Source organism: Dermacentor silvarum, chromosome 10 (genome assembly GCF_013339745.2).
Source record: "Dermacentor silvarum isolate Dsil-2018 chromosome 10, BIME_Dsil_1.4, whole genome shotgun sequence".
Taxonomy (NCBI): Eukaryota; Metazoa; Arthropoda; class Arachnida; order Ixodida; family Ixodidae; genus Dermacentor; species Dermacentor silvarum.
In genome coordinates, this window is record NC_051163.1 from 15,761,481 (window position 1) to 15,786,370 (window position 24,890).

Sequence of the window (24,890 nt, forward strand, 5' to 3'; positions counted from 1 at the left end):
TTAACGCGTTTCTGGCGGGTGTATTGACAGTTTGTGCAGTTTTGTGCGCAACGCAGACTCCAACCTCCGTATTCAAAAATGCACCTTGAAGCCCATGCTCGGGTTGATCGATATGACGCCTGTAGTGAACGCGCCTAAGGAAACGTCATGAGTGTCTTGGCCACGTTCACGCCAGGCGTCGTTTAGACAGTGGTGATGTCTGCGTATGTATCTCGGAGGTCACAGCAGACAAATACTGTAGCGGAGTAAGACAAATTTGTGCGCATCGCAGAACAGGGATGGCACGAGGAGGAGGGAGGAGGAAGGGACTACCTGCGCTCTCGTCTCTCCATTGGAGCACCAGAAAGCTTGCTAATTTATAGCTAGGTCCTTCTGGGGCACTCCCCCTGAAGGACCTCGCTGATCGTGGCTGCCCCCTTAGAGGAAAAGTCGTGGCGACGCCCCTGTCGCAGAAAAGCATAGTTCTTGAGAAGATGACGGCGTCCGTTGTGAGAGCCGGCTGTTATCGCAGTATAGGATTTCATAACTGCAGTATTATCTGGATGGTCTTCAGACTATGTTCCTTTTATAAATATGGGTTCATATCTGCGCCATATCTTAAGAAATTCATGTTACATAACCACCTTTTTTTTTCTCACATGAACGCAGAGCTTGGTGGAAAAGAGATATTACGAATGGGCTGTCCATACTTCAGTGGTTGGAAGCAGCGACAGGGCCCTCGTGACGAAAATGGGGAAGACAGGCCGGACGCCTACGAGAAACAAGCCGGTCAAAACCCTCCTCGTGATGGGTATGCACACATGGTCACGTATGATTACACACCCATTGTTTACAAGTTTTTTCTCATGCTTGGTATCAGTATAGGTACAAATAAAAGAAGAAGTCTAATCACGCAATCTCTGGTTACCTTGTGTCTTGTGTATTAAAACAAACAAAATGCGTCACATGGTGAGAACACTGTGCCCTTATAGTGCTCGGTCGGTGGCAGTAGTTTGGGGGGGGGGGGGGGTATATTATTTATTTCGCCCCATTTATTTATTTCTTCAAAATACGCCCCAAAGGCCCTCATTATGAGGGTAACCACTATGGGGGGGGGGGGGGGATAACAGGCGCACAGGCATTGGTCATAGATTATTATACATCATAGATCTAAAAACGTAAAACAATATAACAAAATTTCTGTAATATGTTTGTCATAGAGTGAAACATAGGTAATATACAAAATAAGTCACAATTAGCAGAAAAGAAGAAGCAATAGTAGTACATATAGTAGTAGAGAACATAGTAGGCAACTGCAATGAAAAGCAAAACATCGCTCACTTCATCTACACCGAAAACACTGTAAAAGTCCCAATACATTTAAATTGTTAACCCCTCCTAACTTAAAGATGGTATGGGTTCCAGGCCAGTCGTGAGCGTATATTCCTAAATCTTGAAATGGCTGACACACTTGTCAAGTCAGGATTCTCTTGATGGACCAATGTCTGTCATGGGAAGGCCTAGTTCCACTCAGTTATTGTGCGCGGTAAGAATGAATATGCATAATGGGATGACTGGCAGTTAATGCGTTTGACTTTGTATGGATGGTCACGACGTGGAAAGATAACTGGTGGTGACTGAAAGAAATCATGAAGTGATGGATGGTGATAAAGCTTATGGAAAAGTGATAAGCGAGAAATTTTACGGCGAAGTGCTAAGGTGAGATGACGCATAAGCTATTCATTTCGCCCCATTCGATTTCTTTCTTATCACGCGCCGTTCACGACCGGCCAATCCAAGTAACCACTATGACAACGAGCGAAAAAGAATAGCATTGGAATAATTTTGTACATTAAATCTCGGCCGTAAATACATTACATTTCTGTTATGTCTCTAGTTTTTTTTTTTTTTTCTCCATCTCCCCCTTCCGTTTAACCTTTAACCGCCGGCTTCTTGGCCAATCCCCCGTAGTGGGTAAGCGCCACGGATGAGGATCAAGCAAGCAAGCAAGCAAGTAGTAGTAGTAGTAGTAGTAGTAGTAGTAGTAGTAGTAGTAGTAGTAGTAGTAGTAATAGTGGTGGTGGTGGTTGTGGTGGTAGTAGTAGTAGTAGTAGTAGTAGTAGTAGTAGTAGTAGTAGTAGTAGTAGTAGTAGTAGTAATTTGTTGTTTTATTATAGTAATAATGAAAAGGAGGAAGGGAGAGAAAGAGTCATTTTAGCCGCACTGTAATTGTTTATCATTACGACTGACACCTCGGGACGACGGGCCATCAGAGGGAGCGGGGGAATAGGATAAAGGACAGGGAGTGTTGATAAGAGAGAGAATAGATAGCGAAGACTTAGTACAAGATCTTCTCATCAGTTCATGCTCGCTTCGTGTCGCAGCACCGCTTCTGATGGCAAGGTCACCACAGAGCCACTGTCTCGCGCGAACGTGAGCTTCCGAGAAACGACGGACGTGGCGACCCGCTGCGCACCTTCAGAGAGAAAGAAGTGCGACCCGAAGAAGCCGTACTCGGAGTTCGACGGCAGCTGTAACAACATCGCGCACCCTGATTGGGGAGAGAGCTACGCCTGCCTCAGGAGGCTGCTTGAGCCGGCTTACAGAGACGGTATGGGGGAACACATGCATTGGCATTGTTAATTATTACGACGACGATGATCACGTTGGTGATTACGATTACTCGGAATAAATCTGTAACTTGTATTTTACCTGCGTTTTTTTTAATTGCCATGTACAACGTAATTCTAGCTATGCTTTAATTTTGTTTTGTTTTCTGTAATGCCGTGTGTCGCCACGTAAAAGGAAGTCAGTCCATTAGTCAAGCCACTACGGCATTTAGTCCTGGTCCCTCCTGAAAAGGAAAAAAAGAGGTAATTAATATCAATCGACTTAATTGACAACAGAGCAGTGGGATCAAAAATTGCGATATCATATCACCGTGAAACTACCACGTCATTAACAATAGTTATATTTTTCTCGTTTTTGATACTGCACAGTTACTTTTGAGACGGCAAGTACAGTAAAACTTGCGAAGTTGAATAGGGTAGTCAAAATTACTTCGTTATATACAATACTTCGTTATATCCATTATCGCATGCTCTGCAATATCAATTTCTATGGGGATATTTCAAGGGGAGTTTCGCTTACTTCGTTATATCCAGTTTCGTCATAACGAAGTTTGACTATATTAACAGGTTTAATGCGCAATTCAGACGCTTCCTGCAGTAGTTCCGATATAGCAGAAGTCCTGTTCTTCCGTCCGGCCACTCTGTCATAGACTAAGTTCATTAGGGGAACATTGAGGTAACCGCATTTGTTGGCATTCGTCTCATGGCGCAGGAGCGGGTCACATTCGCACGGCTCGCAGCGGCGCTGCGCTGCCTTCGCCCAGGATTGTCTCGACTACGATTCACACGGAGAAAGAGACACCCGACCGGCGGCGGTCGCACATGCTGATGGCGTTCGGCCAGTTCTTCGCCCACGACGTCTCCCTGACACCCACCAGGCCGCTCAGCCGCCTCGAGTTGAATCAAGGTGCCCTTCGTAAAGAATTCTGTACTAGAGGACGCTTTAAGTTGTGGGGTTTAAAGGGACACTAAAGATATAATTATGTTCAGTTATATTTAAAAGTTGCGCATCTATACTTTGTCAAATAAAGTCACTCGTATACCCGTTAGAGGCACATTGCTACGCTCCAAAAGGCGCAATAACGACAGATGGGTGGTGACGCCTACCGTGAAGTTCCCGCAGCAGTCAGCCACGACGTAATAGATTTGGAGGTCAGCATCTGCTAGGGACCGATAAATTTATATCGGTATAGATGGACTACGCGTTGTGTTCTAAAAGAGCCAACAGGTGAACTCGTCTAGTTTCGAGAACATTTACTGCGGCACAACGTCAGGCTTAAACACAGGAAAATAATTTGAAATCCATGTGGTCACACTGATGTACCTGCGCTGAAGTTTTCTACGTGAAGTGCAAAAACAAACAATTTCCTCTTCGTAATCAACAACTTAAGAAATGTATTTTTTAATTATGTAGTAGCAACGTTGGATTGATGTCTTTGGTGGGCGATTGACAGCACACGCCGCGCGCGCACACACACACACACACAATATACACGCACACATAATATATATATATATATATATATATATATATATATATATATATATATGCCTGTTGCATATATACAATGTACAACCTCCCGCATTTATAGCTATATCGCGCGTGCTTCCATCACGCGTCATTTTAGCGCCTTTAAGTGGCGACAGTCAGCGAGACTCGCAGAAGTACTCTGAAGTGCACTAAGCACTCTCCTGTGCAAGAGTCGTCTTAAGCCCGTTTCACATGGTGCGATTTTGTCTGCGAATTCGCACGTGCGAATTCGCAGCTGCGGAAAATAGGCTGCCGGACCCTTCGTGCGTGCGTTTTTTCGATGTGCGGCGTGCTGAACTTCTCTGCGAAAAACGCAGATGCGTTGGTGGCCACTGTAGCGGTGGAAACAGACGACCAATAGGAGGCGGCTCGCTCATATGTTATCGCCAGTCAAAATGCTTAACGAGTATGCGAAAAACGCAGCTGCCGTAGATCCATGTGAAACGGAATTGCGAATTTCGCATCTGCGGAAATCGTAGCTGCGAAAAACGCACTGCAACATCGCACCATGTGCAACGGGCTTAATGCGATGTTCCCTTCAGGACGACGTACGACCATGTCATAGTGTTCTCGCGCGATATAGCTAAATATGCGGGAGGCTGTACTTATGTTTTTCACATTAGTTTTTATTGAATGTCCATGAATTCTTTCTTCCATGTGATTTCCTTGTGATACGGCGCTGTTGATAGCTCTTACTGATAAAACGAACATCACATGTTGGAATCAAGGTGAAGCGAAGCTCCGCCTATTGGTGACGCCGATGGGATGCTATACAAAGACTGGTTTGGCTTGGCTTGGTTTGGCTTGGTTTGACTTGGTTTAATGTGTTTTATGTAATAATGGTAGTGGCGCATGCCCATTCAGCCTATGGCACATACTGAGTTGCTATATGAAAAAATAAAACTAAAGAAATAACGTAAAAGAAAATACATGAAATATTAATATACACCATTCCATTAACAGCTCGGTGTGCTTTAGAGATGCCTGTGAACCGACATTATAAGTTCAGGTTTTATGCAGGAAGTTAATTTTTTGTTACGAAGGACTGAAATGGGCACATTTGCGTCACCATGCAAGGATTATATGGGCCCGTTCTCTGGTATTTTCAGTCGGCGCCTAGTAACACATAGCTACATCCAGTGTCCCAAGTTGGCCGCAAAACGGCGGGAAGGGAGGGAAAGACAGGGAGGACAGGCTATCGCTTAAAAAGATATGAAAGAATAGTTTACTAGTTTAAACTGATTAAGTGCTTCTGTTTAGCGTCCGTCCCGAACGTACATGGTGGGCTTTAAGGCACGCCGTGGTGGAGGGCGTCGGATTAATTTTTCCGATGCACCCAAGGCACAGTACACCAGTGTTTTTGCATTTTTCTAGCGGACCTCAAATAATTTGACGATGATGATCGTTGTGGGTAGCACACATAAAACTTCGTCTACTTTGTGTTGTGAAACGAACAGGTGCCTTTATTTAATCAAAGAGTTGGAAGTGTTGCTATGGCTGTGCGCAAACTGCATGTTAACAGTGAAGTCCTTACGTACGCTGCCCGCCCCGGGTAGCTTAGTGGCTAAGGCGTTGCGCTGCTGAACTCGAGGTCGTGGGTCCGACACCTGCCGTGGTTACCTCATTTAGAGGGGCGAAATGTAAAGACGCTCGTGTACTTAGATTTAGGTGCACGATTAAAACAAAAAAAGAGAGGTGGTCAAAATTGTTGCGGAGTTTCACACTACGGCGTGCCTCATAATCAGATCGTGGGTTTGGTACCTGAACCTCCAATTTAATAATTTTGTAAACGTGCGCTCCACATGTACTCTTCAAGGACTGGACACGACGACGGATGTACTGCCCATCGAGATTCCCGCCGACGACCCTTTCTACGGGCAATTCAACCACACCCAGATGCCCTTCCAGCGTTCCCTGTGGTGCACGTGGTGCCGTTCCGGTAAGTGTATACGCCCATCGGTTTGGCACAAACGTGCCATTGCATCGGCCGAAGTGCGGGCGCTTGAAGAATGAGAAATAAAAAAGGTATGAAAACGAAATGTTAGCTGCAACTGAATACGATATGTCACACACACGCACACAAAAATAACTGCATGTAGATATAATCACATATCACGTACTAATCGTCTTCGTGCCAATCACGGTATCATGCCATGACATATGACATGACACCGTGCCATACGGTGGCATGGTTGCCTTCTCCTGTGCAGTCTGTAATTAAGGAGCCATTGTGGCGCCGGCAATAGTTTCAGTTCTCTGTGTGAGAAGCCATTTCTCGTGTGCACTAGTATTCCTCTTGTTATCCGCTTTTTTTTTTTTTTGTCACCTGTACTGCTTGAAAGAACCAACAGCGTGCAGTACTACTAACTGTACCCTCTCTACCACAACTAACCACCGACCCCCACATTTTTCTTCTTTTCTTTTTCTTTTTTATTTTTTGTTTACTGCGCGTGAAATTTTGAACGACGCAACTGTCAAACTCACGATCACAAAACAATGCTCTCGTAGCTCATGTGTGGGATGTCTCTCTCTGGATCGCATTGCACGCAGGCTACAGGGAGCAGCACAACTCCAGGACGTCTTACATCGATGGATCGCAAATCTACGGCGTGAACGAAGACGCGGTCCGCGTGCTCCGGGCGCACGAAGATGGTGCGTATATTTTTCTGACATCATTACAGTAACTGGGGGATAACAATTGTCACCAGTATTGTTATTATTGCAGATGAGAGGTTCGCTAAGTCAGTGTTAGGAAGCTTGCAATGTATAGGTTCTGCAACATGGATTTCTTACGCGGTGGAGGCAACTCACAAGAATAAATATTGAAACTACATGCAGTGGTGGCAGATAAACTTCTTTTTGCTTCCGGTTCCCACGATTTTGTTGTGCTCCTATTCCTTATAAATCAGGAATGGTCATTGCAGAAGGCTATATCTTAACTTGTTTACGTAACAAGCACAGTACCCACCGTGGTGGTGTAGTGTACGTGCGTTGCGCTGATAAGATCGAGGTCGCGGGATCGCGACATTTCGGATCTTACATTTCGGATCTTAGATTTCGCCAACAGGGGCGAAATGTAAGAACGCCCGTGTACCGTACAATCGGCGCACGTTTAGCCACCCCAATTTTAGCCACCCCAGGTGGCTAAAATTATTCCGGAGTCCCCCACTACAGTGTGCCTCATAATCATACCTTGTGTTTGGCGCTTAGTACCCCAGAATTTAATAAATAAATAGAAAACACCGCGTTTATAGGCAGCGGAAGAAAGGAAATTAAGACACGTTCGCGCCTAGTTTACAATGCCTTTCGTTCACAAGAAAAGTGTCGTTGCAAACTGCTCTATAGCTTATGAGCTGATTTGTAAGCACAGGGCCTCGATTTTACGAGTGCACTTAATGTGGCTGTGACAACGGAGCTAGAGATGGGACGAAGGTGGGAAGCCTGTCGCTTTACAGACGTACTGAGACTCACCGGATGCGTAATCGATCAGCTGATTTAAATCTACCTGACATCCAACCAACTAGGACACCAAAATAGTCAATAATCAATTAATTGGACATTCATTTGATCAGCGGATCGGTAGATCGATGAATCAGGTATTTATTCGGTCGGTCGCTCGGTCGGTCGGTCAATCAATGCGGCATCATATTGGTCAGTCACCAATTGGTCGATCGATCATAGTGGATTCACTAGGGCCGGTATTTTGTAGCGATGCCCTTAAAGTAATAATGCCTTTTCGAGCTTATCGCGCTTTGTCAGTGGTCAGAGCGACGGTCCGCTCAAGATATCAACGTTGATAACGCGAGCGGACCGTCGCTCTGACCACTGACAAAGCGCGATAAGCGCGAAAAGGCATTATTACTTTAAAGGCATCGCTACAAAATACCGGCCTAGGTCAGTCAATCGTTAGAGCTGTCAGTAAAGTATTCACTATGTCAGTGTGAACTATAGAAGATACAGATAATCCAATTTTAAGACGCAATCAATAAAGCTGCAATCACTTTTCAACGCAGGTCTCCTGAGGTCGCAGTCAGTGAACGGCGACACTCTTCTGCCTGCGAGCATGGAGCCAGCAATGGACAACTGCAGTCAGCACGGGGACAATGGCATGTGCTTCCACGCCGGTACGAGATGTGTCCCTACTACCAGTTTTGCCCATCGACGGAATTACAGCGTTCCTCAACGGGTTTGCTCATTACTAGCGATCAATGCCAGTGCGTAGCTCGCCTATATGCGTCCACGGAGCAGGACTACAGGTCAGGCATGATTTAAAGCTGTCCACAGGAGCCAGGGTGAGCAGTTCGCCAGATACAAGGATGAGAGGATGGGGGGAATGCGCATTTCGGGGAGCCCGAGGTTATCTAACGAACTCCAGGAGGGCAGTACATGCTTTAGCAAATGCTGGACACATCCGAAGCACATGCCAGATGACACTATAGGGTGTCAAAGGGGGGGAAATACAGGGCACTTTTGAAAGGTTACGTAGGCGCTAGTGCAAAAAGGACCCCGTGCAGAAGCGTGCTCGCCCTCCCGCGACGGCGTGATCACATCCTGTGACCTCGGTGCTGGTATTGTGAAGTCTCGCTAGGGAATCTCTGTGTTACAACTCACAAGACAATACCGACAGAGTCATAGCCCTAGCCGCGGTGGCGTAGCCAGGAATTATTTTCGGAGGGGGGGGGGGGGGGGGGTACGCATTTAACCAGTGAAGGGGGTGGGGAGGCAGGCGGCTATTGTCGCTTGTCGTTTTATGCCAGGTATCTTGGTACACATAAATTTCAGGAAAAGGGGGGGGGGGGGGGCACGTGCATGGTGTGTAGATGTAGGCAACACGTTTGTGACTATACCCTGCATTGGGCGCACGTTAAGAAACTCCAGGTGATGGGTGCTGTGCTGTGTGCTCTCTCTCTCTCCTCCCCATCTTTCATTCCCCCTCATCCCGCTCCCATGTGTAGGGTAGCAAACCGGTTGTGCTGAACTGGTTAACCTCCCTGCCTTTCCTTCTCCACTCTTTCCTTCCTTCCAGGTGGTTCACTTTAATCTGGAGTCCCCCTCTACGGCGTGCCTCATAATCAGATCGCGGTTCTGGCACGTAATACGCCAGAAAAATAATCGACTTTTGTGCGGTCGCACTGTTGTGTTATCGCCTTCAGCAAACAGTAAAATCCTTTGCTTGGTGGCTTCTTATATACACTTGCAGTTGCTTCTCGTTCGGCAGCCAAAAATTGTATAATTCGTCATTGCGACAGCGTTCGACTGGGTGTGAAAGGTTGCAGATCTCGATCCTGCCAACAGTTTGCCGTCTTTTACAATGTGCTTGGTAATGGCTGCACTGCATCCAAGAGTTCCGCCCAGTGGCATGCATGGAACACGTGTATATGTTACTTCTTCATTCTGCGGTTTTACGTGCCAAAACCAGTTCTGATTATGAGGCACGCCGTAGTGGAGGGCTGCGGATTAATTTTGACCACCTGGGGTTCTTTAACGTGCACTACAACGCAAGCACACGGGCGTTTTTGCATTTCGCCTCCATCGAAATGCCGCCGCCGCGGCCGGGATTCGATCCCGCGATCTCGTGCTCAGCAGCACACCGTGTGCCTTAGCTGACTGAGCTACCCCGACGGGTACGTGTATATGTTATACCGGTTATACCCTTCTACAAAAGTGTTTGTACGTGCGTCACGTGACAGTCAGAATCACGCATGTGTTATATTTATTGATGCATCTCGTCAAGAAGCGATACATCAGCTGACGGTAAGAGTAACTGTGAAAGTTTAGTCGCCGTCGAGTGACGCACATAATTATGAAGCATATCGCATAAATAATGGCTGATGAGAATGTACGCAGGCTACATCGCGTGCTAATCCTGTTGTATTACTTATTGCACACTGGTCACTCAATCGATCAATCAGTCAATCAATAAATCAATATTGTGTTACAAGTACTGCGCACAGATCTTGTACGTATGCTACTCAGTGTACAGGGGCTGTTAAGTAGGCACCGTGTTGTTTTAAATGCGTAAGCATTTCTATGCGTACCCAAGAGGAAACCCGTCCGTCCGTCACAAAAGATGATCGATTTCAAGATAGGGCTCACAGCAGAGAGCGAGTTGACCTTCGTACTGCCTCTTGCTTCAACGCGAACTAAGCGGCGAGAACACAGCGCACATAAGCTATCAACATTCGGCGCACTCTGCCCCCACCGCAGATTGCTTTCAAGATAGGGCCCGCGCGGCCGCGCCACACCCAGCCGCCGCCGGAGTACGGTTGATCATGGTTCGACGCGGATGGATAAGGCGCGGAAGAGCGATAACGGCTTATAATGATCGAAATGTCATCAGCGCACCTGGCACTCCTCCCTGCAGTATAGTTTACTTGTGTCATCAATTAACTTGCGCCGCCGTCCGCAGCAGTGCGTGTCACCGCAGCGGTGTCGTTTATAGTGGTCGGATCAAGTTTCATAACATTGATAAGGACACCGGGCTGCGTGGAGATGAGCAAGTGGCACAATGCTTACGCATACTTGGACAATTCCTATAGAGGAGTTTCTGCGTGAACTTCTTTACGTTTACATTGGCTCTTTCCATGCTATACTTACTGCTTTCATCGCAAGACCTATAACCTGAGTGCGCAACCGCTTCGGATTAGCCGGCTTCCATTGGCATGTCACGCAGGTGACGTCAGAACGAACCAGAATGTCGGCCAGGTGACCATGCACACAATCTGGATGCGCGATCACAACAGGATCGCCCGGAAGCTGCACGCCGTCAATCCCCACTGGAACGACGAACGGCTCTTCCAGGTCACGAGGCAAGCCGCACTTTTCACTTGTCGATGGCCCCTCAAAACCGTAAAACTTCATCCGCGGGTCTTTAATACGAAGCATTCATTGCCCCAACCGGACACTTTGCTCTTGTGGTCTTTCTGGCTTGTTTTGCTGTGCCGGCAGGGGGCTGCTCGGCGCTGCGCGATGCTCTCCGATCGCGGCTCCGTATGTCGCAATGCTCGTCCACAGATCGCGCTGTATTGAATTTGTCATACAAATTCTAATAATCTGATAGCAGCGGCATGATCAAAATCAACTGTATGCGTACATGCGAGTATATGTGGATGGCGTACACAGCGCACACGCGCTTTTCCCTAAGCATATTTGCGCGGTGTTGTGAACACCATGAAGATCACACACACACACACACACACACACACACACACACACACACACACACACACACACACACACACACACACACACACACACACACACACACACACACACACACACACACACACACACACACACACACACACACACACACACACACACACACACACACACACACACACACACACACACACACACACGCACGCACGCACGCACGCACGCATATATATATATATATATATATATATATATATATATATATATATATACAGGGTGTTTCAGCGAACACTTTCAAAATTTATTTAAGGTTGCCTGTGGTAGATAGCCCGATTCTGGTTAATAAGCTGGTCTACTCGAAGAGGCGGACATTACTTGCCCAAAAAATTGAAATTGATGATCGACTAATTACCAAAAATTCACTAAGTTTCTAACTAATTACCTGAGGGCCCATCTTGCAATTTACAAATTACAGCCGTGGAATTCGCAAGGCGGATCCACTTGGAAATAATTCGCAGGATGACACCAGTTTCGAAATATTAATTCCCGAACTTCACGGAGAAATGCATTGGCGTTCAAGTTAATTTTGTGCTTCAATGCATAAAGCGACGTTTTGTTAAGAAACTAACTGGAACGCCAATGCATTTCTCCGCAAAGTGCGGGAATTATTATCTCGAAACTGGTGTCCGCCCGAGAATTCGTTCCAAGTGGATTCGCCTTGCGAACTCCATGGCTACAATTTGTAAATTGCAATATGGGCCATCAGGTAATTAGTTAAAAACTTAATTAGTGAATTTTTCTTAATTATTCGATTATGCACTTCAATTTCTTGTGCAAGCATGCAGCGACGGGCTTTGGCGGAATGCGTCCCCATTTTTACTGAATAACCCCCCCCCCCCCCCACACACACTTTTTTTTTTTTTTACTTTCTGCTCCCGGCATGTTCACGTGACAATTTCTTGTCCGCCTCGTCGAGTAGACCAGCTCATGAACTAGAATTGTGCTATCTACCACAGGCAACCTTTCAGAATTTTTGAAAGTGTTCGCTGAAACACCCTGTATATATACCAGGTGTTCAAACTTAAGCTTTACGGAATTTTTCAACATCGCCTGTGGCAGGTAGCATAGTTTGTTTCGTTCAGCTGGGTTATTCGAAGAGGCGGACATTAGTAGCACGAGAAATCGAAACACATATTCAACAAAAATTGACTACTGAACTGCTTCATTAAGTACTTGACGACACATATTGCAATTTACGAATTGTAGCCGGTGAGCTTGCAAGACGCATCCACTTGAAATAAATTACCAGGATATATATATATATATATATATCATAAGAAGCCAACATTTTGTCGATTCATCAGTGCACGGACAAAATCGCACGCATGCAGCGACGGGCTTTGGCGGAATGCGTCCCCATTTTTACTGAATAACCCCCCCCCCCCCCCCCCCCTTTTTTTTTTTAAATTCCTGCTCCCGGCATGTTCACGTGACACTTGCACTCTGTAACCCCGGACGAGTTCTCTATCTCGTCTCGTTGTTGCTTAAACGCCTTCCACTCGCAGGAGGATTGTGCAGGCCCGCCTGCAGCACCTCGTATTCGGGGGGTGGGCGCAGACCGTTCTGGGCGAAGGATTGGCCGACAAGTATCGGCTCCGCCCGAGGCGCCAAGGCTACACCCGCTACGATCCCAGCGTGGACGCGACACTGCTCAACGAGTTCGCCGCCGCCGCGCTGCGATTCGCCCACATGACTGTCAACAGACGATTTGAGTTGTGAGGCTGCTGTGTTCCTCTATTGGTCAAACCCGTTTACCCCATTTGTCCTGTACCCATTGGCCTATATGATCGAGTTTTATGGATCTTTGTTACAATAGCATATCTAATTTGAGCGTGTCTTTTATTAAGCATGTTTGATTTCAAGAACTTGCTGAAAGAAAGGTTGTTGTGGTGCCTTGTGTATGTTACCGTGTTGTATTGTACTCTTCACCAAACCTCTGTGTGCTGCTCAGTGTTGTAACACTTAATTAACCACTTCACATAGATTCTAAGATGTGCGTTGGATCTGCATAATGTTTTCGTAGAGGTATTCCTTATAGACAAGCCGTACGTGGGAGCGTCAGCCAGTGCCACTCACGGCCACTCATTCTTCTGTTTGCTTACCAGACTGCACCCAAACTGGACAGACGCAGGCCACGAGAAGTTGGCGGGGCGCTTCTTCGCTCCATTCCCCGTTGAGAAATCTCTCTGGGACAACCTCGCCAGGGGGCTAATGCGACAACCAATGAACGCCTTCAGCAGGTGACGTAGCCCACGCGCGTGTTGCTATAGAAGAACCGAAGCGGCATGTACGAAGCGTTCAATTCTATGATGTCCGATTCTATGAACAGCCTTTTGCATAAAGTTGACTTCCGTCTGCGGTCTCCGATTTCTGCTGGTGCTCATCACGACATATGACTCTCTGGCAGATCGTCTCGGGTTGGAAGTGGCGTATATATCTAGCTATTTATGTGGTATATGTCGTTCAGCTAAGCCTATAGCTGCGCGTGCGGCCTTTCATGAGAGAATGTTGAACACGTTCGCACAAGCTGTGCCAAGTTTGAGCAAGAAATATGTACTTTGAGGTCAGCAATGAATCGCCTTGACTACAGCATTTTGTAATGTGTCATTAGAGAGATCTATTTGAAAAGCCGGGATGGGCCTTCTTTAATGAAAGTGCTGTTGTATTTATGTGCTAACACGTGGCAACGTGGCATTTCTAGTGTGTGTGTTTATTTTACCTTCTGTTGGTTAGATTTACTTGACTGGTTTACATGCATCTAGTCGAAGAATCTGCAGAAAGTTCTATTTTGTTGCTGTATCTTTTAGAACTGAGGTTTGAACAGCGCGAATAAAACAAGGACACGAAGAAACAAATACCACATACAAGCACTGACTGCCAACTGAATGTTTATTTGAAATTGTTCAGCCATTTATACTTTTACCAGCATATAGACATGCGTACACCAGTCACATAAACATCAGCAAAATCAGCAGCATCATAATCTTTCATGCAAAAAAAAAAAGATATTTCTTTCTCCGACAAAGTGAGAGAGGGAAAACTTGCACATTTGTCGCCTTCTGTTCGAATGTGATGCGTCCTTGTTTTATTCGTGCTGTTCAAACCTCAGTTATAAATATGAACCAACTAGCCCTCATCAAGACCTTACTGTATTTTTATATTGACTGTTTGCGAAAAGTGCTTTATCGCCGGAACGCTTTATTGCGATAGCAATTATACGGACACTCCAGGCGCATTCCCGCCGTCGACATCGCCGTGATGTTTCTTATAAAGTTCAAGCGCGATAACATCATGACCGCGTGCCGTAGGCTGTCGGGGCGAGTGAAAGCGTGCGAGGGTGATCGGAGAATAGCGGCTCGAACTCGTGCAAGCAAGGAAGGAAGTCGGGGAGGAAGCGTGCCGTGTTCCATCACGCGCAAGGTACTGGGGCTGTTCTACTCTGGCGGCGGCTGCGTATGACGCGGTCACGCGGTCGCTATCTTGAAAGCGATCTGCGATTGGTACAGAGTCTAGGCGCGCCTCCGGAGGGCTGGTGACTTCATGTGCTCTGTGTTCTCGCTGCTTCGCGTTGAAGCAAGAGGCAGTATGTAGGTCAATTCGCTCGCTGCTGCTGCCGCTATTCGCGTCAGCGTTTTGACAGCGTGTCCGCGGTCATCGAGTGAGGCGGGTTCATGTTTGCCTATGCACGTGAAACCATGCTTGTAATTTAGTTAGCAAGCGAATGTTTACAAGTGTACACAGCCGATAAAACTACTATCACTATTACTTCGTATAGATGTATAATGATTTGCTATCGCAATCGGTGCTTCGCCTGTCGGGCGAAACTGCGACTATTTTATTGCAATAGTAATTAAATGGACACTCCAGGCGCATTTCTGCCGTCGTCGTCGCCGTTGTCGTCGCCGTGGGGTTCCGTATGAAGTCCACGGGCGATAAAATTGTCGCCGCGCGCCGTAAGCTGTATGTGCGAGTGAAAGCATGCGGCGGTGAGCCGGCAATCGCGGCTCGCGCACGCAAGGGCGGGAAGCGGGAAGGAAGCGCGCAGTCTCCCAGTCGCGCACAACGCTCGGTAGAGAGGGTAGGGAGGGGGAGGCGCGGCGCTTTATGGCGGCCGCGCGCTCCCGCCGGACGGGAGGGTTGGCAGGTGGAGGGGCCGCGCTGCGGCCGCACGCTTCCGCCGGGCCGGACGGCTCCTCGCGCAAGCAAGGAAGCGGTAAGCCAGCGCCGGAGGGAGCGTGGGGTGCGCACTTCTACGCTGCCAACAACGCGATCGTCGCCGCTCTGCACCGTCTCTTTCTCCACACGGCTTGACCTTTATGCGCTCAGTTCCGTGAAGCGATAGACCGCACGTACGTTCGCCGCTGCGGCGTATCCGCTTGCTGCCAGAGTTTTGACGGTCGTTGTCTGCAGTCATTCAGTGTGATCTATTCATGTTTGTTTGTGCGCGCTCACACCACGCTTGTTCATTCAGTTAGTAATAGTCGGGCCACATTTTCCAACGCACGCTACACATGCAATGCTGCCCGGATCGCCAGTGCAGCGCTACAGATGTGTCCCTTCGCACGCGCTGCCCACGGGAAGCGCTTCTCATCAACACCACCGTTTCACACGCGCCTTCTCGTGGTCATCGAGTGTCTCGTCATGTCGGTCTACTTACGCCGCAGCACACCTCCTTACTTAATCAGCTCATGTTTATTACAATTCATATTGCTACCAAAGCCGCTCACCTTACTTCGTATGACATTGCTGTGTTGCTATCGCATTCATTGCTCCGCCCTTAGGGCGAAACTGTGACATTTTTTTTAACACGAAAGTGTTTTATGCCGGGGTCCACCAAGACTTCACTGACGTATTTCCGTCACGGAAATACGTCAGCTTACAATGTACACGAACATAATACAAAGAAAGAAACCAGAAGAAAAAGTTCCACAAACATGCAAAATTTGGAAATCGAACCCACGACCTCTCGGTCCGCGACGATAGATCGCCGAGCGTTTAACCCATTGCGCCACAAACGCATTTGCAGAGAGCTACACAGACGCGCCTTATATATCTAACACTCCTCCGTGTACCCGCGCTCTTGCTCGGGGCGGTGCCGCCGCCTACGAGCAGAAAAGAGAAGTACTGCATTATGACACTAACGCGCACCGACAGTGAACGCTTCGGTGGTCTCAGCACTACGACGCCTCGATGCCAGCATTCGAAGGGACGCTGGCATCAAGAAGCACTACCAACGCGTTCTCGCAACCTAGGTGGCGTTCACCGTACTCAGCACAGCGGAGCGTGGCCTCCGCAATTAGCTCTGAAAATGTTTCTGAAGTTGATCGCGGAGGCTGCAATTACGACGCGCTGTACGCGCTGATTTGACTCGGTGACGATTCAGTTACGTGCTTTGTCTTGCGCGTTGTATTAGTGTGTCAGTTACGTGCTTCGTCTTTCGCGTTGTGCTAGCGTGTGCAGCGTAGTACAGCTTCCATATGCACGACGGTTGCTCATGGTCATCGACGTTGGTAGTCGTGATGGAGGAGACGTGCCACCAGGCGTCAGCGTGGGTGCATCAGCGCCTAAGGGCGCTTTAGCCACAAAACACCAATAGACATTATATATCAATGTGCAATAAACATTACACTACTTCTGTAAAGACACGTTTCACTTTCGTGTTCTATACCGATTCCTATATAAGAGGGATCAACCACATTTTTTTCTATCACCTGATGTTGTAATTTTTTTTCATGGAGCAATTAATTGCTTTTGGAGAAGCTGGCGACACACTAGCTGCCAACATTTCCGATTTCATCTAAATTAATTTTATTAAATGCGTCCAAAGTGAAAATCGACGTCGCTTAACTGAAGGGACGCAAAAGAGGAATGTTAAGTTGGATTTGTAAATTACATTCCTCGAATGACAGAAATTTTAGTATTTCAGTCAGCGAATCTTGATAAGCTCGAAAAGACGCAAAAAGAGGAAGACCGGGTTGTGGTTCCTGTACTAGCACCGTGACATCAAAAGATTTGGACACCATTACTCTTATGTCTAGCTAATAGTTTATGGATGAACAAAGTTTACTTTGCATTCTTGGTGGACTAACGACTCAACGCAGAGCGAGTTTTTAACACTTTACTTAAACATAACAGCCCAATATACGAATTGTGTCCGCTTTGGAAATCACGAATGATGAAGCACGCAGTATTGAAGTGTGTTTTCGTAGCACCTAGATTGCAAATCTAGGTGCCTCTTTTTTTATTTTTAGCGATTTTTGGCAGAAATGGAATTGAAGACGGAGCGAAATGACTTCCCTCCGTATATTTAGATAGCAATTTTCCAGGTAGGCCATCGGCCTTAGCTGCTGGTTCTCGCCTGGTTACGCAGACACGGCGACCGCGAGCTGACCAGGAGGGCGTTGTCTAGGCCGGCCGATCTGTTTGGCGTCGACTTGTTTGCCACCGACATCCAGCGCGGGCGCGACAATGGCGTCAGGCCTTACGCCGACTACGTGCGACTCTGTCACGGCCTGGAGCTCACCACCTTCGACGACCTTCACCTCAAAGGACTCATGCCCGAGCACGTAGCCAGACTATTCGCGAAAATTTACGAGTGAGAGGCAATGAATTCGTAGTAGCCTTAAAGGTGCAGTAACAGAGTAACATTTGGTCAAGATGTATTAGTAGACTACGTTTCTCCAATAGCAAGAGAGCTACTCCTACCAGGAGAGGAGGCTTGGCAAGCCAGAAAAAAACGCGGGAACGAGACGGGCTGGCGCCGCCGACATATGGTTCACGCACCATTTTATTGTGACGTCACAAATTTTTGACAGCTTGCCCGAATTGATTGTTTATAGATAAAATAGGACTAGCTTGAATTCTAAAGGAACCAAAGACTCAACTTAGGAAATTTTGAGAAAATTTTCTGCGTTGAAACGGCTCAAATACGACAAATAAATCAAAACCTGTGACGCCAGATGATGCCCCGACGCTCAAATTTCAGTCATCACTATAGCAGCCAGCCTTTCTGCCGCAAATAAATGTAACAGAGTTTTCACAAAATTCTTTACTACTCTACAGTGAGTCAGTGTCGCAAGTTAGTGATAATAAAGGAAAATATGAAGTGGAGTTAGATTGAAAGATTAGGCTTCTGCAACAACAAATTCGTAATTCATAGTGAGAAACGGAGCTTTGTATGCAAGAAAATTACAAAAAGTGTAAAATCGAAGTGGCGCAACCTATTACGGACTATGGTACCTCTCATGTGACGTCAGCACTGGCTGATTCACAGAGAATGGCATAGAGAGAGAGCACGTGGAGAGAGAGAGAGAGAGAGATGAGAATTTATCGAGAAAACGCAGACAGGTTTGCCTGAGGTGACAGTCCTCGAGTCTGTACTTCCAAAGTACAGATACGGCCAAGTGAGAGTTATGCAGATGCCAAGGCGAGCACGCACTTCCGTCTGCTGCTAGCAGGTCTGTCGAATGCATGTGCATTGGTTCGCAGCCGGCGGTGTCTGCTCCCGCAGGGACGTTCGAGACGTGGACCTGTTCTCGGCTGCCGTTAGCGAACACCCATTGCAGGATGCCAGCATGGGACCGACCATGGCGTGCATCGTCGTGGATTCTCTGAGCAGGCTCAAGTGGGGCGACCGGTTCTACTACGAGCACGGTGGACAAGCCGGATCGTTCACCTCTGGTACACGTTTTGTACAGTTTAAACGCGGCCTACACTTATCACCTCTAAGCAAGACGTACCCAATGGAGAGTACTTTCAACTTATTTTCGGCGTGACGTTGCCCGCATTAGCGCGTCAATTCCGCTCTGGCAATGCTGTTATCGCGGACGAAACATGGACCGCGGAGCTTACGCTTCCTCAAGGTTCAAACAGCACCGCAATCGCACAATCTAACATTGATGCACCGACGCCCCGAAACGCCGCTCGAAGGTACATTGAAGATGCGTTCCTTGTGATTATCATCTGACAACGATAGAGCAATTAGCATAAGAGAGTTATGAACATCAGCTCCAATTGCAACAACTTGTGACGGTGTGTTCAACTAAAGCGCGCAGAATCCTTAATTTACAATGAGATTATGTTCTGCTTATCTGCTGGCATGAACGTGTCGGCTGCGGCATCGAGTTCTCTCTTTCTTGGAGGGGCGGCCCGCAAACAAACGAAAGTTTTTAGTGCATTATGGTTGGGCACCGCGTGGTAAGATTTCTCCACAAGCACCGCTGTTGCGGTTTATGATGCCTTCCAGTATGCGGCTTCGCTCTGATACAGCGCTCTATTAATGGCATTTTCTTGAAATGTAAGCTCCAGGCGCAAAACTGCTGCTGCTACGTTCCACATTGAACGAGATCGATTACATTCCTTCCGGTGCATACTATTAAAAAGCGAAGCTTTTCTCTGCGAGCCTCTCCGGGTTTCGTGACCGTGGGGGCTGTGGCCTGGTCGTTCCCTTGCTCATCTGTGATTGGCCAACCAATCACAGGGGAGCACGCGCGCCGCTGGGTTCCTTGCAGCCCCACCAGATGGCACTCGCCTCTGCGCATCTGCAACAGTGGCGGCGCCGGCCGCTGGGGGAAGGAAAGAATAAGAACCAGAAAGCTCGCGTTCGCACTTCCGCGGCTGCACAGTAATGCGAAAGTAAACGCATCTTGCGGATAGAATGGATTCAAACTGTGCTACGTACCTATGCAGAAGTTGCCTCTGTGTCCATTATGCGTTCAAGGCGTCCGTCGTGCTCGCTGGCAGTCAAAAACTCCGCTTGACAAAAGGTTTGATATAATTTGTGTGTGCGCGCGCTTGTGCTTGCCCTCACCCGCTTGTGCATGCCCTCACAGAAAGCTTTGTTGTTTATAGATTACAATTCGTTGGATCTGCTGCATTTTTTCTATAGAGTTACTTATAAACGTTTATTGTATGACTTCGTGCAATCAAATCTTCATGTCCTTCTCTCGCAGTAGCACACACTCACGCACACACACACAAATGCACGCAATAACAAAAACAACACATCAGTTTGCAACATTGCAACAATTCAACATATAACTGCAGCATATTGGTGAAACTTCTGAGCATCATATCTCTGTTGCATATGCAGCTTGTATAGTGCGTAATTTAAACATACAAGATAGAAGCTTAGTAAAATCGCGGTAAAAATATTGTTTGAAAACAAAAGAAAACAAGAAAGGAATCTCTCGGCGGTCGTTTGTTGCGCGCTGTTTATCAGGCAATATCTCTTCTCGCAATGATGCAGTGAATTTGCTGTTTTTTAAGTGAATCTTCTGGGGCATTCTGTAATTGTGTAGGTCAATGCATAGCGTGTTGGTACGGATTCTGTGATACAAACTTTCCCCTTCCTATCTCGTGTGCTGTTTTGTCGCGCAGTTTGTATCAAAGCGAACAGTCTATTCCAGCAAAGTCGAAATATCGTTCCCCCTTTTCCTGGCAGGTCAGTTACGCACGATTCGGGAGACAACGCTGGCCAAAATCGTCTGCGAGAACACCGAAGGGACGGACACCATTCAGCGCCATGCCTTCATTCTTCCCGACACACAGTATGTTTGCCATATAGTTTTCAGGTTTCAAGTTCATTTATTTATTTTGTGCATACATAAAAAACACATTCTTAACGTTACAGAAGGAGGTCCCATGGCACAGGGCTGTATGGGGACCTCCTGTTAGGTAGCTATACCGAAAATAAGTGAAATAAGACAGCCGTTCAACAGAAAAAATAAAAAAGGAGCACATTTTTAATAATTATCACACGAAATAGCAACAGAAGAAACATAGCACCAACGAAGAAAATCAAATATAAAGCAGATCATCGAATGCATGGTGAAATGCGGAGTACTAGATGCTGAAAACAAAAGATGGTAGTTCTTTTTTGAACTGGGTAATGAAAACAGGTTTTTAGTGTGATGGTAGGTTATACCAAATTGTCAGTGCAGTAACGGCAGCCTTCGATGATTAGTGTGTACTTTTTGCAATAAGAAAGTTTATTACAAAACAATCTAGTCGGGCTTGTGTTTACTGGACGATTTTGCCTAAGGTGCTAGATGGAATTAGAACATTTACGGTTCTGAAGAAGAAAAAAAACTGCAAGATTAAACTTTACCAGTTTATTGTATTGATAGTAAGTTGTGGGTGAGGGGAAGGTGTGATACATTGCAACGGACACTTTGTTTCTATAGCCACTTCCTTGCTTTTCAAGAATGTCTAACGTGTACTCCGTGTTTTTTCAACACCCTAGGAACAGCATGGTTCACTGCTCCGACTTACCAGACATCGATGTGAACCAGTGGGCCGAATACAACACCGAAGTCGACCAGTAAGCTATGTTAACATTGACAAAAGAAAAAGAAAATAAATCAGAAACCCATGTTTTCCTCTTTTCTACTCCACAGCAGTTGTGCCCTTTCAAACAATTAAAGAAATCCCCGCAGGGGCGTCTGCGGTATGCAGGCGTTTGGTGTGTTGCGACACCATGGACCCGAGCACTTGTGGGTTGGACCCGCAGAGCTTGCTACTAAAATTACTAGGGGGATATCTGGCGTTGCGATCGCTCAGATACCATGCTAATGATGGGTAGTACGTATTTCTTTAAATCTTCGCGTTTGTGCTATCAGACGTCCTTGTATTATTACGCTTTATCTGATTGCCTTTATTCGCCTAAATTTCCAAGCAATTATACAACTGCAAACACACGCGTACCCAAATCCAGTGATTTTTAGTCTCAGTTACCCAGATCTTTATTCGACGGATAAATGTAGGATGTGCGATGCCAGGACAACCGTGGGACACATGCTATTGGAATACTCGAGTTTAGACGACGAAATACACAGAAACCACGACGTATAATGAAACCATTGATGACGTATAATGAGATCACTAAGCATTACTATCTGTCAAGACGGGTATTCTCCCTCCCGCACCCTGCCTTATGCAGGGCGCGGGCGATGACCCTTCGACTTTTACAAGCTCGTGCGTATCCTAACCTTGCGGTTCTTCACGCTATATGCCCTGAAAGGTATCCTAGTGCGGACTGCCCTGCCTGTGGACTAACGGCAACATTTAACCTTGTGTTGTGGGAGTGTGAAGCCATCGGCTCCGCCTTCAGCGAGGATAGGTGTGCTGCGCTTTTGGGCAGCCCCGAACTCAACGACCAAACTCTGGCCGTCCAGAGTGCCCGCGATCGGGCCGTCAAGCTCGGCTTGCCGGTCCCTACGTGGGACTAGCCGGGTGCGCGGGGTGTCCCCTGCGTCTTCTCTGGACCTCAATAAAGTTATTTCACTCACTCACTCACCACGAAGAAGCAGTCTCGAACTGCAGGGCGCGTTGGGAGGCGGCTCTGCTCAGCTCCGCATTAGAAAACCAACTCTGGGGCGTCCAGCGAGCCGAGGAAGCCGCCCGAGCCCAAGGGCTCGCGGCCGAAGCCTAGGCCGGGGCCTGAGGCCTGCCCCGAATTAACTTCGCAGGACTCCCAATACAGTTGTTTAATCAATCAATCATACTTTCGTAAACAAACGAAGGCGGCAGCAATGTTCTATGCACTTGAATAAACACTGCGAATGGTGGAATTCATAATGCAACATTTTATTGAATATAATAAATTTGTAAAGTCACAGAGTCGCTTGAAGTCAGAGGGACGAAGTTTAGGCAAATCCACGTACACTGTCCATCATTACCATACTGTTTTGATCGCCATACTCGCAGATGCCGTGGACGCTAGCGCCAGTGTTCCCTCTAGCGATTTTTGTTGGAAACTGGTTGACCCGCCCCCGGGTTAACGTACGGGCACGGCTTAGCTGTGTCTGGAGAAAAGGAAATCCTAAAACCGAGCCGACGCCAAGCGTGTTAATGAATCTTTTGAGAAGGCAACGCTTCATTTCGGCCCTGGAGTTTTGTAGACAACCCCGCAGCGACTTGACCGCGGAAAAACAAAGCAGTCACCTTTTACAATCTCTCCCGCATCCTTGTCTTTCCCGAAGTTTAACCTGTCCTTAACTCTACTTTTTGGGAAGTTGGTGCGACTTGGAAAACATTATTTTAGGGCGCTAAAAAAAGAGACGCAAGGGAGACGCATCGACGACCTTAGTGCGTGTGCGTTTCTCCCTTGCGTGTGTCTTTCTAGCGCCCTAAAATCATGTTTAACCTGTCCTGTCTTTCGTTTGAATTTCTTGGAGAGAGTTAAGTTAGCGCTACGCGTCGCTTAGTTTAGAGCATTTAGGTGCACGTTAAAGAACCCCAGGTGGTCCAAATCTCCGGAGTCTCCCACTACGGCGTGCCTCATAATCAGATCGTGGTTTTGGCACGTAAAACCCCATAATTTATTTTTTTACTCTGGTTTGGACCATAGCATTATAGCGATCTGCGTACGACTATCAATCTCCGTTGCCATTGCCACATTAATTTGTTGGGCTACATAGTAGACGGCCAGCACCACTGTCGAAGTTGCTAACCACCACGTAGCACACACCGCCATTTTCTTTACAGCGTAAGCTGTTATGGGCTCATTCCAATAGCCGTTTCTGGTCGCGATGATGCCGCCGCCGCCCCGTAACCGCTATCGCCGGAAATGCGAAAAAAAGTACCCGCTCACCGCCGGGATCGAACCCAGGCCAGCAGCGTGGGAGTCGGATACTTGACCACTGAGCCAAGCAAGCGTCAGAAAAAGGCTGGATGAACGCGCCCTAGGCAGGCGCGCAGGCGCAGACGACCCGAGCCACCGCCAGTATGGTGGCGCCATCTAGTTAACGTGCCTGCAACCGAGTGCGACGAGATGCGATTCAGACGAGGCGCGCAATCAGTGCTATCCCGATGTTAAATGTGCACCACGTATTTTGGGTACCTCTTCGGTACACGTTATGGCGTCTCCTCGTAAGGTACGAACCGCTGCTGAAGAAGCGAATCGTACAGCTGCGTGCGCGGCTAGAACCAGGCATCATCGGGCTCGGTAGACTGCTGTGCAGAGAGCATTACAAGCTGCAGTTCGCCGTCGACGCCGGCCGGACAGTTCAAATCGTTCTCGTCAAAATCGAGGCGAAGACACTTTGCCGCGAAGACCTTGTTGTGCGTGGTGCCGAAATTGTAGCTACTCCTGCGCGGCTCAACCAGCTTACGCTGTGACTGTGCTGCGTGTGTCCGCGCAGGCCTGTTACTTTTGTTGTTCTGCCTATGACAAATTTATCAACATTGCAGACAACTACACATTTAGTCGCATTTATTGAGTGGGTCCGCACCATTATTCATTCTCAGAAGCAAGGGAACACGGTTAGATACCTTGCAACATGTATTCATGTTAATCCCAAGCGAGATAGAGAGAGAGAGAGCGTAATAATACAAGGAGGTTTGAAGGCACAACCGCGAAGATAAAAAAATTACGTACTATCCATCTTAGCATGGTCAATTGGTTAACTGCTGGGGCGCAGGTTGTTTATAAGCTTGAGGATTAGTCGGTGTGAATTCATGTCCATTTATGGAATGGAAGGAAATATTTCACGGCTTTTGACTGCAGTGATGCAAGACCCTAGAATTTGATG

At 47.3% G+C, this 24,890-nt stretch overlaps 1 protein-coding gene across 1 annotated transcript; it reads left to right on the forward strand.

Moving 5' to 3' along the window:
• Positions 1-632: 632 nt before the first annotated feature.
• LOC119466654 (chorion peroxidase) lies at positions 633-21,831 on the forward strand. Its single transcript, XM_049657315.1, has 13 exons — positions 633-790; positions 2,364-2,590; positions 3,322-3,516; positions 5,957-6,079; positions 6,691-6,792; positions 8,154-8,264; positions 10,814-10,949; positions 12,864-13,073; positions 13,464-13,598; positions 17,729-17,953; positions 18,869-19,038; positions 20,801-20,906; positions 21,602-21,831. Exons 1-13 carry the CDS (start codon positions 639-641, stop codon positions 21,681-21,683), a joined length of 1,974 nt encoding a protein of 657 aa, XP_049513272.1. The 5' UTR covers positions 633-638; the 3' UTR covers positions 21,684-21,831.
• The last annotated feature ends 3,059 nt before the right edge of the window (positions 21,832-24,890 follow it).

Bases quoted from the DNA above. Each gene is read 5' to 3' on its own strand.
- LOC119466654 (XM_049657315.1), top strand. From the start codon at position 639: ATGAACGCAGAGCTTGGTGGAAAAGAGATATTACGAATGGGCTGTCCA. The intron at 8,265-10,813 runs GTACGAGATGTG...CATGTCACGCAG, and splicing joins TGGCATGTGCTTCCACGCCG to GTGACGTCAGAACGAACCAG. The intron at 20,907-21,601 runs GTATGTTTGCCA...TCAACACCCTAG, and splicing joins TTCATTCTTCCCGACACACA to GAACAGCATGGTTCACTGCT.